The sequence below is a fragment of the Mangifera indica genome, chromosome 14 (assembly GCF_011075055.1).
Source record: "Mangifera indica cultivar Alphonso chromosome 14, CATAS_Mindica_2.1, whole genome shotgun sequence".
In the NCBI taxonomy this organism is placed as follows: domain Eukaryota; kingdom Viridiplantae; phylum Streptophyta; class Magnoliopsida; order Sapindales; family Anacardiaceae; genus Mangifera; species Mangifera indica.
Window position 1 is genome coordinate 3,971,875 of NC_058150.1, and position 12,580 is coordinate 3,984,454.

Consider the following 12,580-nt stretch of genomic DNA (forward strand, 5'->3'; position numbering starts at 1 on the left):
AATATCTTTCTCTTTTATTTTTTCATAAGTTTGTCTTGTGTTATTTGGCCTTTTGACTGTAACCGACATGATGTAAGCATGGCTTATTGTAGTTTTTGTTTTGTGAAGATGACTAGAAAAATGAGTTGATAGAAAAATTGATAACTCATCTTATACTATTCTTTCAAGTTTCAACAATGTGTTTTTGTACACATGAACTGTTATTTTTGTGATTGAATAATAGATTTATTCATTAAAATATCTGGTCTACATTATTGATGCATCGCATTATATTGCCAAATGATGTTCACATAGTTGTTTAACCAAACCGATGAAGGGATTGCAGTCAATTTCTCACCATTTTGGACAAACTTTTCTACTAAAAAATCTGTTCTTATTTAAAGAAAATTTGTTGTCTGCTAACTTTTAATTCAAGACTACAGTTGTAAGGGACAATCCCACCTCTTTTCCCTTGATGCATTAGTAACTTTCAACTTTCTCTTTTGATGCCTATGTAGACAGCTTGTTCCCTTACATGTACATCTTCTTATGTCTCAAAATTCTTTGTATTTCTGCTAAAGAGAAAAGAAAATTAGGACTGTGTTATGATAATATCTATGTTAAATTTATTGTTTTGGGGGCAGGATTTAGAGTGGTATCGTGATGTTAATAAATTCTATCGTTTCCTCTGTGTTGTGATAATCAAGTCCAGGCATCAGCCAATGCCGAAGAGAAATCAGATTCTACATCATAGTCTTGATAAAAGGCTCCTAACCATTTTAGGCTTATATTTTGTTTACTTCTTCCCACCTTATGTATAGTTTATAAATGTCAGCTTTGATTGTTTGACACTGTATATGCCTAAACATTTTTTTAGATAAGATTTATTATTGATGCATCATCCTTTTCAAGCAGCAACTGCAGAGGCATGCAAGTCAACCCTTCTGGTAAAATAATTAAAAATCTTGACACTGAAGAAAGCCATTGTTGTCATATTGATGAATCCACCGGAACAGAGGTTACACTTCAAAGTCAAGCTGCTTGAATTCAAGTTTCTTCTTCTGGTGTGTTGGTTATGAGAAAAAAAGGAAAAATTATTCGCTCACTTGCTGTTGAGAATGATCAAGTAGCCTTCTAATTCTGAAACTGGAAACTTGTGAAGTAGGGGAGTGGAGCTGTCAACACCCACCTGAAAAATACATCTTCAAAGATCGTGTATGTAGGGCTTGCTTTCATCTCAGATCAGACGGCTCACGTGGTAATTAGTTTTAACCTTTATCAACCAATTTTTTTGCTTTGGGATTAATCACATTTTTCTTGTAATTAGTGCATAATAATCAAGTGTAAAACATGATTATGATGGCTGATCTACCTGGTCTATTAGATAATCGTGGCTAACTATCAATCTGATTTATTGCTTCAGATTATGAAAGTAGATTAGAAATTATCATTTTGGTGGGCCATTGAGATTAATATAAGGCCCTTGAAAATTATAGCCCAGGACAGAGATTCTCTTTTGGTGGTAACGTGTCCTCCACCTTCGCGGGTATTTTTGACGGTGAGAAAGAATACGGTGTCGGCGTTCTCGACAACCACGTTAGAAAAAGACGCCCCAACCACAAAACCACGCGCATTTAATGTATATTTAATCACCTGTCTAATGATTTGGCATTTAAAAATTTTATCCTAAAATATAATTAAATAAATAATTAAGAAACACAACTCTGGTAAAGTTCCTACCTTCGGATCATGTCATTTTAGGTGAGAATTAAAATTATATCCAAACTTGTCATATGAACATGATTTGAATTATAGATGAATTGGTTAAAAAAAATTTGAATTAATTATAAAAAAATATGTTATATTGTGTTAAAATATAATCTATTTAATTTATTTGACCTTCTAATCTAAAATGATAGATTTTATATGTTATTTATTTATATATGACCTAAATTGATTTCGATTTAAACTATTTTGACATAAAATGATGTAACCCAACTTATATATTTGTTATGTTTAAGTTCGAGATTTTAATCTAAACACATTCAATACAATAATAAAAGAACTTATTTTTATTTATCGTTTAAATTTTTATTTATAGGATTTTAAACATTTAAAAATTTATTTTATATTAAAATTTTTAATTATAATTAAATATGAAATTATTATTTAATAAAAAATAAAAATTTATTTATTTATTTTTTAAAACTTTATAAATGAAAATTTGGGGGTATATTAATTGACATCAATTATTTTTTGTGTTTTGTTTAAAATCACCAATTCTAGCAAAAAGAAATATTTTTTTATTAATGAGTTTGATCGACTGAACGTCCTCTGTCGTCACATCACAACACAAGATTGAATCGTGTGCCACACACTCTTAACAATCGCGTAATGTGTCACTTGATTTGGCAAAGCATCATTGCCAGAAGAATCAACAAAAAGCAAACGACAAGCCAAAAAAAAAAATTAAACGGCACCGTTTCTCTTGTAGAATTAACCTGTGGGTAGATTAAATTATTATTATTAGATTTTTTAATAAATCCTGTCTTGATGTCAGCCGTAGAAATTTTCTGTATTTTATGAGACATTCTCGGTTCTGGTTTTACTGAGTCACAGTCTCACAGTCTCAACCCCAAAGAAGCTCAGATATTTCAAATCCATCAAACGTCTCTTCTCTTACATTTCTCAGATTTTTCAGCTCCTAATTTGACAGGTTCATGCAGTTCTCTAACATTTCATCTACTTTTTTGCCTTTTTGTCTGAAATGAAGAAATCCGTGAGTAATGTTTTTTAGTTAAGTTTGTTAATTTTAGTGCCGCATTGTAATGAATCTGTTTTGTATTTTGCTATTTTAAGCTTGGAGAATGGACGATTTGATTATAGCATGTTGACCATTGTGTGGATCTGATGTTAGTGATAAAGAAGAAACAAATTCTGTGTTACTTTGAGTAATTGAGAAGTTGTTTCGTTCTTGTTCTTCAGAAGTTTTGAGGAAGTTAAAATTTACTTATCATTGCTGACTTTTTTAATTTGATGTTTTGTACAGTCTGTATTTGCATTAAATGAGCATAAAGTTACTTGAAATTCTTTATATTTCTCAAGTTCTATCTCTTTTGTTAACTTTTATTTATATCTTGGTAAGTTGTTGCTTTTCTTCTCATAAGTGTGGCTCAGTTTGGATCATTTAATAACTATAATGTCGCCTTAATCTGTTTGTAGGAAACAGGGCTTGAGTTTACAAAATCTTAAATTCTGCTATTAAGCTGCTTTGCTGAATCACATGGTTATGTATTTTTTGTTGGATATATAGGAATTTAAGAGCTTTTGAGTGAAGTTATTTACGGACATTAAGGCAGAATTCACACTCTGTGGAACAGCTGTGTGCTCATGCAACAATGGTTCTTGGTCTAAGTGCAAAGAACAGGAAAGATGCTACCGTTCATGTTGATTATTTAATCCATATTCAGGAGATTAAGCCATGGCCGCCGTCAGAATCGCTAAGATCACTTCGGTCTGTCATGATTCAGTGGGAAAATGGTGATAGAAATTCTGGTTCTACTAAAGCAGTTGTACCTTCGCTGGGATCTGTTGTTGGAGAGGGCAGAATTGAATTCAATGAGTCATTTAGGCTACCTGTGACGCTGGTGAGGGAGATGAATATTAAAAACAAGGATGCCGCTACATTCCAGAAGAATTTTTTAGAGTTTAACTTGTATGAGCCTCGAAGGGAAAAAACTCAGTTGTTAGCGACTGCTATTGTCAATTTGTCAGATTATGGTATTGTTAAAGAGACATTGAGTCTGAATGTCCCAATGAACAGCAAGAGGAACTATAAAAACACAGCTCAACCAGTTTTGATCATTAAAATCCAGAGAGTAGATAAAGCCGTCAGTCGCACAGGCTCCTCCTTGACGGATGGTTTATCAAAAGATGCTTCATTGGATAAGAATGGTGGTGAATCTGTTTCATCATTGATGCATGAAGAGTATGCTGAGGAAGCTGAGGTTGCTTCTTTTACTGATGATGATGTTTCCTCACACTCATCTTTGGCTACTTCATCTTCAGCTGTTGAGTTAAATAATGATTTACCTCCTCAAAATGAAAAGGTCATCTTTGCTTGCCTTTAATTATCATCTTTAATAGAAGTTATTCATTTTGGTTCTGTTATAACTGGACTAATTTGGTCAGTAAGAACTTTTTGTACCGCAATTAAATTGCTTTATTTTCCCCTGCCAGTTGGAGAAAATAAGTTTTCTCTTGCTTGATAGCCAACATCAAAACCTATGATGAAGAGTCTCTCAATTGAACACTTATTTGATGAACTACATAGGAAATGCTAGATGGATAATGGTATTAAGCCGGATCAGACACATTTTTTCCTATTGTTTTTGTTGTAAATTGACTTGCCTTGTGGTGGGACCACCAATTGTATTGAAATTTCTCGACTTTGATTTTCGATGAGCATGGTCTTATGCTAAGTCTTATAAGAAACCAGGATTCTTTTTGACATAGAATATGTAAGTATTAGTAACTTTAATGATTGACTCAAAATTGCAGACTGGATTAGTCAAATCGTCTGATAGCAGAGGTGGTAGAAGAGAGCATGACCTAGCTTCAAAACTACTACAGGAAAAATCAAATATAAAGCCACAGATATCATCACATGAAAATCAGAGGGCCAGTTCATCTCGCTTCTCATCAATAGATTTATGTTCTGAACTCGAGAGCCTAGTAAATGGTAATGCTTTGGTGTTTGACTCTCCTAACTCCAGTTCAGTGATTCCAAATAATGTAGAAGCCCAGAATGTTACTTCTCTGCCATCCTTCGCCAATGGACATGCTAAGAGGAACACCAGGATGGGAAGTGATGAGCATGAAGATTTGCCACAGGAGGTTCAGAAAAAGGAGCATGACCTAGCTTCAAAGCTACTGCCAGAAAAATCCAATATAAAGCCACATATACCATCACATGAAAATCAGAGGGCCAGTTCATCTCGCTCATCATCAATAGATTTATGTTCTGAACTTGAGAGCCTGGTAAATGGTAATGCTTTGGTGTTCGACTCTGCTAACTCTGCTTCAGTGATCCCAAATAATGTAGCAGCCCAGAATATAACTTCTCTGCCATCCTTTTCTAATGGACATGCTAAGAAGAACACCAACATGAGAAGTGATGAGCATGAAGATTTGCCACAGGAGGTTCAGAAAAAGTTTCCTAATGGACAATCTGCTAATAATGGTGATGCTGAACAAAACAGTCAGCAAATTTCATCCAATCATTTTTTGGTTGGCAAGATTGACTCTAAAAAAATTGAGTATTCTCAAGTAAATGGAAAGGATGATGAAAAAACTTGTAAAACTGAGCAAGGTTCAATGGATGGGGCTGCAAAAACAGATGATGACTGCAATAGTCTTATGGAGGACATGAAGAGGATGGAACAAGACAACAGTGGGCTGGAAAGAGAAAAATCTGAACAGAAAAGACATTCCTTGGGAGGTGAAGCACTAAATTTTTATTCACTAGGTGCAACCAGTGACCAAATTTCACCAGGAAATGATTCACTTTCTTCAAGCAGGGAAAATTTTGGAATGATGGGCAATATCTTAAAAAGTGACAGATTAAAGCATGTGAAGTCTGTTAGATCATCCCCAGACATGGCTAGAGGCAACGGGTTAGATATTAATAATCATAATAATGAAGTGAAGGAAAATGGTTTTTTGGGAGATTCCCAAAATATTGTGGGAAGCTTCGGGAGTAGTGAAAGAAAAGATGCTAAGGTTTATCCAAAGGATACCAAAAGTGCTATTTTGGAAGGCAAAATCCAGCAGCTGGAGCACAAGATAAAAACACTTGAGGCAGAGCTGCGAGAAGCTGCTGCTGCAGAAGCTGCTCTATACTCAGTAGTTGCGGAGCATGGAAGTTCCATGAGCAAGGTCCATGCTCCTGCGCGGCGTCTTTCAAGGCTCTATCTTCATGCTTGCAAAGAAAATTCCCAATCAAGGAGAGCTAGTGCGGCAAAAAGTGCCATATCAGGATTAGTTTTGGTTGCAAAAGCTTGTGGAAATGATGTTCCTAGGTACTTAAAAATCATGTCATCGATTTTCATTTGTCCTTCATTTCCCATTCATATTATTATTCTAAAGTGATATTCTTGGTACTTGGTAACATTTGACATCGAAATTTTCCTGTATTTTTGGTTCTTCACGTGGTGCACTGACAAAACAGAAATGAAATCTTCTGGTTGTTTTGATTAGTAATGAGACATTGACAGTACAAACACTAAGATAAGTCCTTTTATAGCAGCTTGATACACTTCATACCAAAACTTTTGCTTATGCCACTCAATGTTGTTTCTCCAGGAACCTCTGATAATTGATTTAGATCTTCTTCTTAAGCTGTCTTTTAACTGATGGATTGTCTGTTTGAATTATGCCACTCAGTGGATGAGATTTTCTGCTGTAGGACCAACCTTTTATGTTGCTGCACCCTTCTGCAGTTCAGAGCCTGATATACATGTCCATTTATTGTTTAAAAGAATTTCTAAAATTTGTTGTTAGTTCATATGTTATACCTGGTACTCTTATTTCAGGTTGACATTTTGGTTGTCAAATTCTGTCGTGCTGAGAACAATTATAAGCCAAGCCACTGGGGACCTAGAGCAACCATTTTCTGCACATCAATCCATGGAAAGGAATGGTGATCAAAGTGGAAACAACAAGATATCATCTCCATTAAAATGGGAGGAATCTTCTCCTGGCAAAAAGGGAAGCAAAGATGTAGTATGTGGAGGTTTTGGTGACTTGGATGACCCACAATCATTTTTATCAGCGCTGCAAAAGGTTGAAGCTTGGATCTTCTCCCGAACTGTAGAATCTATATGGTGGCAGGTAATAACTTATCTCTTTTGCCTATTTGTTGTGTTTTTCAGTGCATGATTGCATATACCAACTTATAAAATGGATTTCATGAACTTATTTTGTTTCTGGCTTTGTCTAGATTCTGACTCCACTCATGCAGTCTGCTGCCACGAAGGCAGTTGATAGAGGTCCTGGCTCTGACTCTAGGAAAAACCTTGGAAGGACATGTAGTTCTAGGGATCAAGACCAAGTGAACTTTTCACTGGGCCACTGGAAGAAAGCTTTCAAGGATGCCTGTGAAAGACTTTGTCCTGTTCGAGCTGGAGGGCACGAATGTGGTTGCCTTCATTTGTTGGTGAAATTGGTAAATTGATAGCCATTTTATTTCCCCTCAAAACGTGTTTTACTGTTTCCTTTATTCCATTTCTTTGAGGCCACAGGGTGTTAGATGAATGGTATTTTAATCGTTTAACCTCTTATTGGTGTGTTTTTTGTGATAATGTTATATAGTGTGTGGGCGTGCATGCTATCTTTGACATAAAGGACTTAAATGTGAAACTTGAGGTCATTCTTTTAAAATTTCTTTTACACTGGAGTTAATTTTTTCATAATTTATATTTTCTTTTCTGGATTTTCTAATTGTTATTATATTAATGTTTCATACCATAAAGTCTTACAGTGCAGCAGAATCTGCTAAAAATAATTTTGGAAAAAAAAAAATCCCTACCCAATTGAAGAATAATGTAACTATTGTTTGCCTTTTATGTTGTTGGCCTTTGCAATATTTCATATCTGAATTTGATTGATATGACAAACATATTGATTGAGCCTACTTGGGATTTCAATGGCCAGTATTCCTACTATACTGAAGCCCTTTTTCATTTTCATTCTTTCCCTTATGGAGAGAATAATCTTATGTGTATCTCTTTTGATTAAAATTCCGAAAGTGCTCAATAATAACTTTGGTGTTTGCTGCAACTTTATGGAACATGTTTGTTTGTATTAGTTGGCCACTGTTTGACAATATTTCTGCTGGTAAGTTTATCTGGTTGATGGAGGATTTTCAACTTCTAATATTTAGTAGTTCAATTTCTAGATAATGGGAGCAATGTAAAGAATGATGTAACTTTTATTTGCTCATCCTGCATCTCACCTTGAATATATTGCATCCTGAGGTTCATTGATCAGACAATCAAAGCAAATGGCCTTAGTTGAGGTCCAAAAGGCCTATGTTCCTGTTATAAGTGAACCCATTTTTAATCTCTGTTGAGAAAAAAAAGATTGTTTCTGGGTCTTTAATAAAATTCCTAATGCCACAAATTAACCGTAACGTTCTTTCAAATTGATTTGCTTCTTTCAACAATATATTCCTGTTTGGTAACTGCTGAGTTAATCTGATTCTCTTTTAGAGGAGGATTTTAAGTTTCAAGAACTTGACATTGCTATGCTTTCTGTTCTGTATCTAGATAATGGAACAATGTGTGGCTAGATTAGATGTGGCTATGTTCAATGCCATTCTTCGTGAATCTGATGATGAGATTCCAACTGATCCTGTGTCTGACCCAATTAGTGATTTCAAGGTCCTTCCAATTCCAGCTGGTAAATCAAGTTTTGGGGCTGGTGCTCAACTCAAAAATGCAGTAAGTGATACAAACTTCAATTCTCAGGCCAAGTTTAATGTCAGATCATGAGTGATCATCATAGTCCATCTTAATTTTCTTAATTGTTCAACAAATTATTTCCTTGTGACCACCTCTCAATGACATTTCTATGAGTATCAAGTTAAAAATGGTGATGAAAAAATGGGTGCTTTTGATTTTTAATATGATTTTTTTTTTAAAAAAAAAAAACACTGGGATGCAATTAAAAATCTGAGTTGTACCTCAATATCTTTAATATTTAAGACTCTGTTTTATATATAATTGAATATCACTCACTTTTTTCTCTAAATATAAACTAGTTTATAATGTAGTTAAAACTTTTTGAAGCATTAAAAATAACTTCTGCCTTTCCCTGGTAGATTGGAAGTTGGTCTAGATTTCTGAGTGATCTAATTGGCATGGATGACGATGAGCTACCAAGCGATGATAATGAAGATGATGAGGATGATGAGAGACATGATGCATCCTTCAAGTCTTTCCGCCTCCTTAATGCACTGAGTGATCTCATGATGCTTCCAAAGGACATGCTGTTGAGCAGAAGTGTCAGGAAAGAGGTTAGTAGAACCCTAGACCCTTTTCATTCTGCAGCATGCATACTCAGATCGGATCATTGGCAACCTTACGATATTACATTTTTTCTGTCTTTGCAAAGGTGTGCCCCACTTTCGGTGTGTCATTGATCAAGAGAGTGGTTGAAAATTTTGTTCCAGATGAGTTCTGCCCTGATCCCATTCCTAAGGTTGTTCTTGAGGCCCTGGAGGATGAGGTTAGCCCTTTTATAAAAATCTACAATATTTTTTGTCCTAAGCTTTGTCATCTCTTTAGTATAATTTATGAAGTAGATCAAACCACGAAATTAAGTAAGATGAAAATTCATGATGCCTGTTTGAAATGTCTAATTTTTGGTTGTAAACATATAGACTTGTGAAGATTGGAACCTAATCTTCTTGCTTTTACTCCATTCAGGATTCCCTTGAATGCGGGGAAGAATCTATCACAAACTTCCCATGTACAGCAGCTCCTCCACTCTATGTGCCGCCTTCTGTGGATTCTGTTTCAAGTGTAATTGGAGAGTTTGGAAGCCCATCTCAGCTGAGAAGAAGTGGATCCTCAGTAGTCAGAAAAGCAAATACTAGCGATGATGAACTTGACGAACTGAATTCTCCTTTGACATCAATCTTGATTGATGGTTCCCGATCTTCACCATTTCCATCAAGACCCAGCTGGATATCGAGGGGCAATAACAGTCAAAACGCTATCAGGTATGAACTGCTCCGCGACATCTGGATGAGCTGTGAATAAATAAATGTAGAGAAAGAATGTTGTAAATCTGATGTTCAAAATAATAATAATAATAAGTGGTTTGCAATTATAGTAGCTGTCAATTGTCAAAATAAATTCTCAAATCTGTAACCTTGAAAGTACTTGTATGAATATTTTCAAGAGAAAATTGGCCCTTGATGCTAGAATATTGTGGTGGAAATGGGTACTCATCTCGATTCTCATATCTTGATTGCATTGAAATGGGTAAAACAGAGAAGACAAAAATTCAGGTCCAGCTGGACAATTCAAACAAAATTTCAACTTCCTGTAAGAATGGTGTTTCATCAGATGAAACTCCAAATCATGCCGTCAGCTTAGGTGAATCACTAACAGTATTCGAATGCTGTAGGTGTAATGCAGCCAACAAGCCTTGGCAGGTTTCACCAGGTGCCCCTCCCACTTGAAAGTCAACAAGTTTCTTCTGTTTCCTGTAGTAATCTTCCAATGCCTTATTATGAAATGATTATAAATAATTCACAATCAATAAGAATTTTCGTTCAAGAAGACACTTCTTAATGCAAGCAAGTATAAATTACCTGCCCAGCGTAGATTCGGAATTTTTCATTCCAGGCGGCGGTAGCTTCAACCGTGGAAAACCTGGAACTCCTCGTGCTAAGAAACTCCCAGCGAGAAGAAAAGGCTTCCCCGTCCAGATTCTTTTTAACCAAGTGCTCTTCAGTGCACTTAAAATTCACAACTAGATCGATGTCCACAATTTGATCAAGAATCTCCTGCAAAGACATCCAGTTTTCAAGAGCATATAAGACCGTTAGAATTCACCCACGCCTGGCTTTCAAAGAAAACGCAGAAGCTCAGACTTACAGCTTGGATCCTTGTGCGAGGAATTCCATCTAGAATGAAGCCGTTTTCCCCTCTATAGTATCCTTCTTCCAGCCTCTTCGAGAGCAATGCAAATATTACATCCTCTCGAACAAGCTTTCCTTCGTTTACAGCATTTGCAATCTAAAGTGAGGAAACCGAACGTTTAGAAATTTCCAACAAAACTTATAAAAAAATAAAAACAGAATACAAAATTAAATAAAAACCTGTTTGTAGAGAGAGGAGCGAGGGTTAAGCTCTTGTCTAACAAGACTTCCCATAGAAATGTGAGGAACTTCTAGAAGCTTCCACAAACGCTCGGCGTACACATGTTTCTTCACCCCCGGGTCTCCAATAAGCACCCAGTGGACACCTCTCTTTGGCGACGACTCAGCCGATCCAATTCTAGGCGCCATCCAGCTGTTTTCCCCATCCAAATCATACTCCTCGTCGTAGTAGTCGTACTGCAATTGAGCCGCAGCTGACGATCCGTAGGCTCTGGTTTTACACAGTTGGCAGAGCAGCAACGCGGCAGCTCTCGGTCTGGTAAGTCCGACCATGGCGGCGCGAGAAGAATGAAAGATTTTTGGTTGGTTTTTCAGGTAGGGGTCACAAAAGCGGAGGTTTTAGCAAACAATCGAAATGAGACCGGTAGCAGTCTGAATTTACGAAGGTGCCATTGTCTTTTGGCCACGTGTTGGGTGATTAATGGCTAGAATCTGTTACGCGCGTGTTAAGTCCGCGATGTTTGGAGAGTCGATGGTTGAAATATTGACGCGTGGATTCACTTTAAGGTAAGTGTCCATCCAATTTATCAATATCCCTCATTATTAAATGTACTTAAAATTTTTTCAATGGAATCAAAATTTTTTTAGACTATTGGATATTTAGAATCAACAAAATTATATATATATATTTATGTATAATTTAAATATATAAATAATATATTATTATATAATTTGATGATTTATAATTAAAGATAAAATAATACTTAATCATATGATAACATATTATCTATATATTAAAATTATATATAAAAAAAATCTATATATGTAGTGTTCAAAATTTTGAGATATAAAATTTTTCATGGACATCAAAAGTAATTTAATAATATTTTATTCAATTTCATAAAGAACTTATTAAAAAAAAACATATATTTGTTAATGATTCCAAGGAAAACAAGTCTCGTCATCGTCTTCAAGGCATGGACCATTTTCTCTTATATTCCAAGTACAATGCATGCATTTATCTCTCATCTGAATGAAGATATCAAACCACTCATCACCCCCTTGCCATCCGAAATGACAATAAAATCGAGTTCCCCCCAAAACACTCAACTTAAAATGAAAAGAGAATTCAGCCGAATGAGAAAGTACATGTGCACCAAGATCATTATCAGCGGATTTACAATGAAGAGCCAAGTCTAATTTACTTTGTAAATCATTCACTATAGTAACATTCACCTTCTCAGGGAAGCTTAATGATTCACTTATTATCACTATATATGATATTATTAATAGCTTTAATAAGAAAATTATAATTGCTTTTGACCTCATACTCATACTCAATTTTCAAAAATTAAAAATTTTTTACCTCTAAATTCTTGTATAATAATTATTTATATTTATAAGTTACTAAAGTGATAGATATACGTTACAATTATTTTGATTTTATCCTTATTTATATATTTTTAGAAAGTAATTATGAATAGTATTATAATCATACACTTACCTTAATCGTTTTAATGAAAATAAATGCTATTAAATTTTTATTTCCATGTTTGTTTTACATTTGTAATTGTAAATCCGTAATTGTTATTTAAATTAAGATAATAAGAATTACATTCAATACTTATACAAATAAAAGATAGTATAAATTCACAGCATATTATTGAAATATAAGTGGGAACCAATATTACTACTTATTTCATTCTTATC

The 12,580-nt window shown here is 34.9% G+C and overlaps 2 protein-coding genes across 6 annotated transcripts; one reads left to right on the forward strand and one right to left on the reverse strand.

Moving 5' to 3' along the window:
• Window positions 1-2,540: 2,540 nt before the first annotated feature.
• On the forward strand, window positions 2,541-9,984 carry LOC123196340. Of its 4 annotated transcripts, none has more exons than XM_044610328.1 (9): window positions 2,541-2,695; window positions 3,293-4,088; window positions 4,540-6,059; window positions 6,573-6,870; window positions 6,980-7,204; window positions 8,307-8,480; window positions 8,861-9,055; window positions 9,154-9,267; window positions 9,468-9,984. In XM_044610328.1, the coding sequence occupies exons 2-9, from the start codon at window positions 3,378-3,380 to the stop codon at window positions 9,801-9,803; spliced, it is 3,573 nt and encodes a 1,190-aa protein (XP_044466263.1). In that variant the 5' UTR covers window positions 2,541-2,695; window positions 3,293-3,377; the 3' UTR covers window positions 9,804-9,984. The 4 variants fall into 4 exon arrangements, with proteins under 4 accessions (XP_044466263.1, XP_044466264.1, XP_044466267.1 ...); XM_044610329.1 differs by having other exon boundaries at window positions 2,548-2,695; window positions 3,202-4,088; XM_044610332.1 differs by having other exon boundaries at window positions 2,558-2,758.
• Window positions 9,822-11,282, reverse strand: LOC123196342 (probable adenylate kinase 7, mitochondrial). 2 transcript variants are annotated; one of them, XM_044610333.1, is made up of 4 exons: window positions 10,871-11,282; window positions 10,647-10,787; window positions 10,361-10,555; window positions 9,822-10,272 (listed from the first exon to the last, which is right to left on the reverse strand). In XM_044610333.1, exons 1-4 carry the CDS (start codon window positions 11,201-11,203, stop codon window positions 10,126-10,128), a joined length of 816 nt encoding a protein of 271 aa, XP_044466268.1. In that variant the 5' UTR covers window positions 11,204-11,282; the 3' UTR covers window positions 9,822-10,125. The 2 variants fall into 2 exon arrangements, with proteins under 2 accessions (XP_044466268.1, XP_044466269.1); XM_044610334.1 differs by having other exon boundaries at window positions 9,822-10,252; window positions 10,871-11,279.
• Window positions 11,283-12,580: the final 1,298 nt, after the last annotated feature.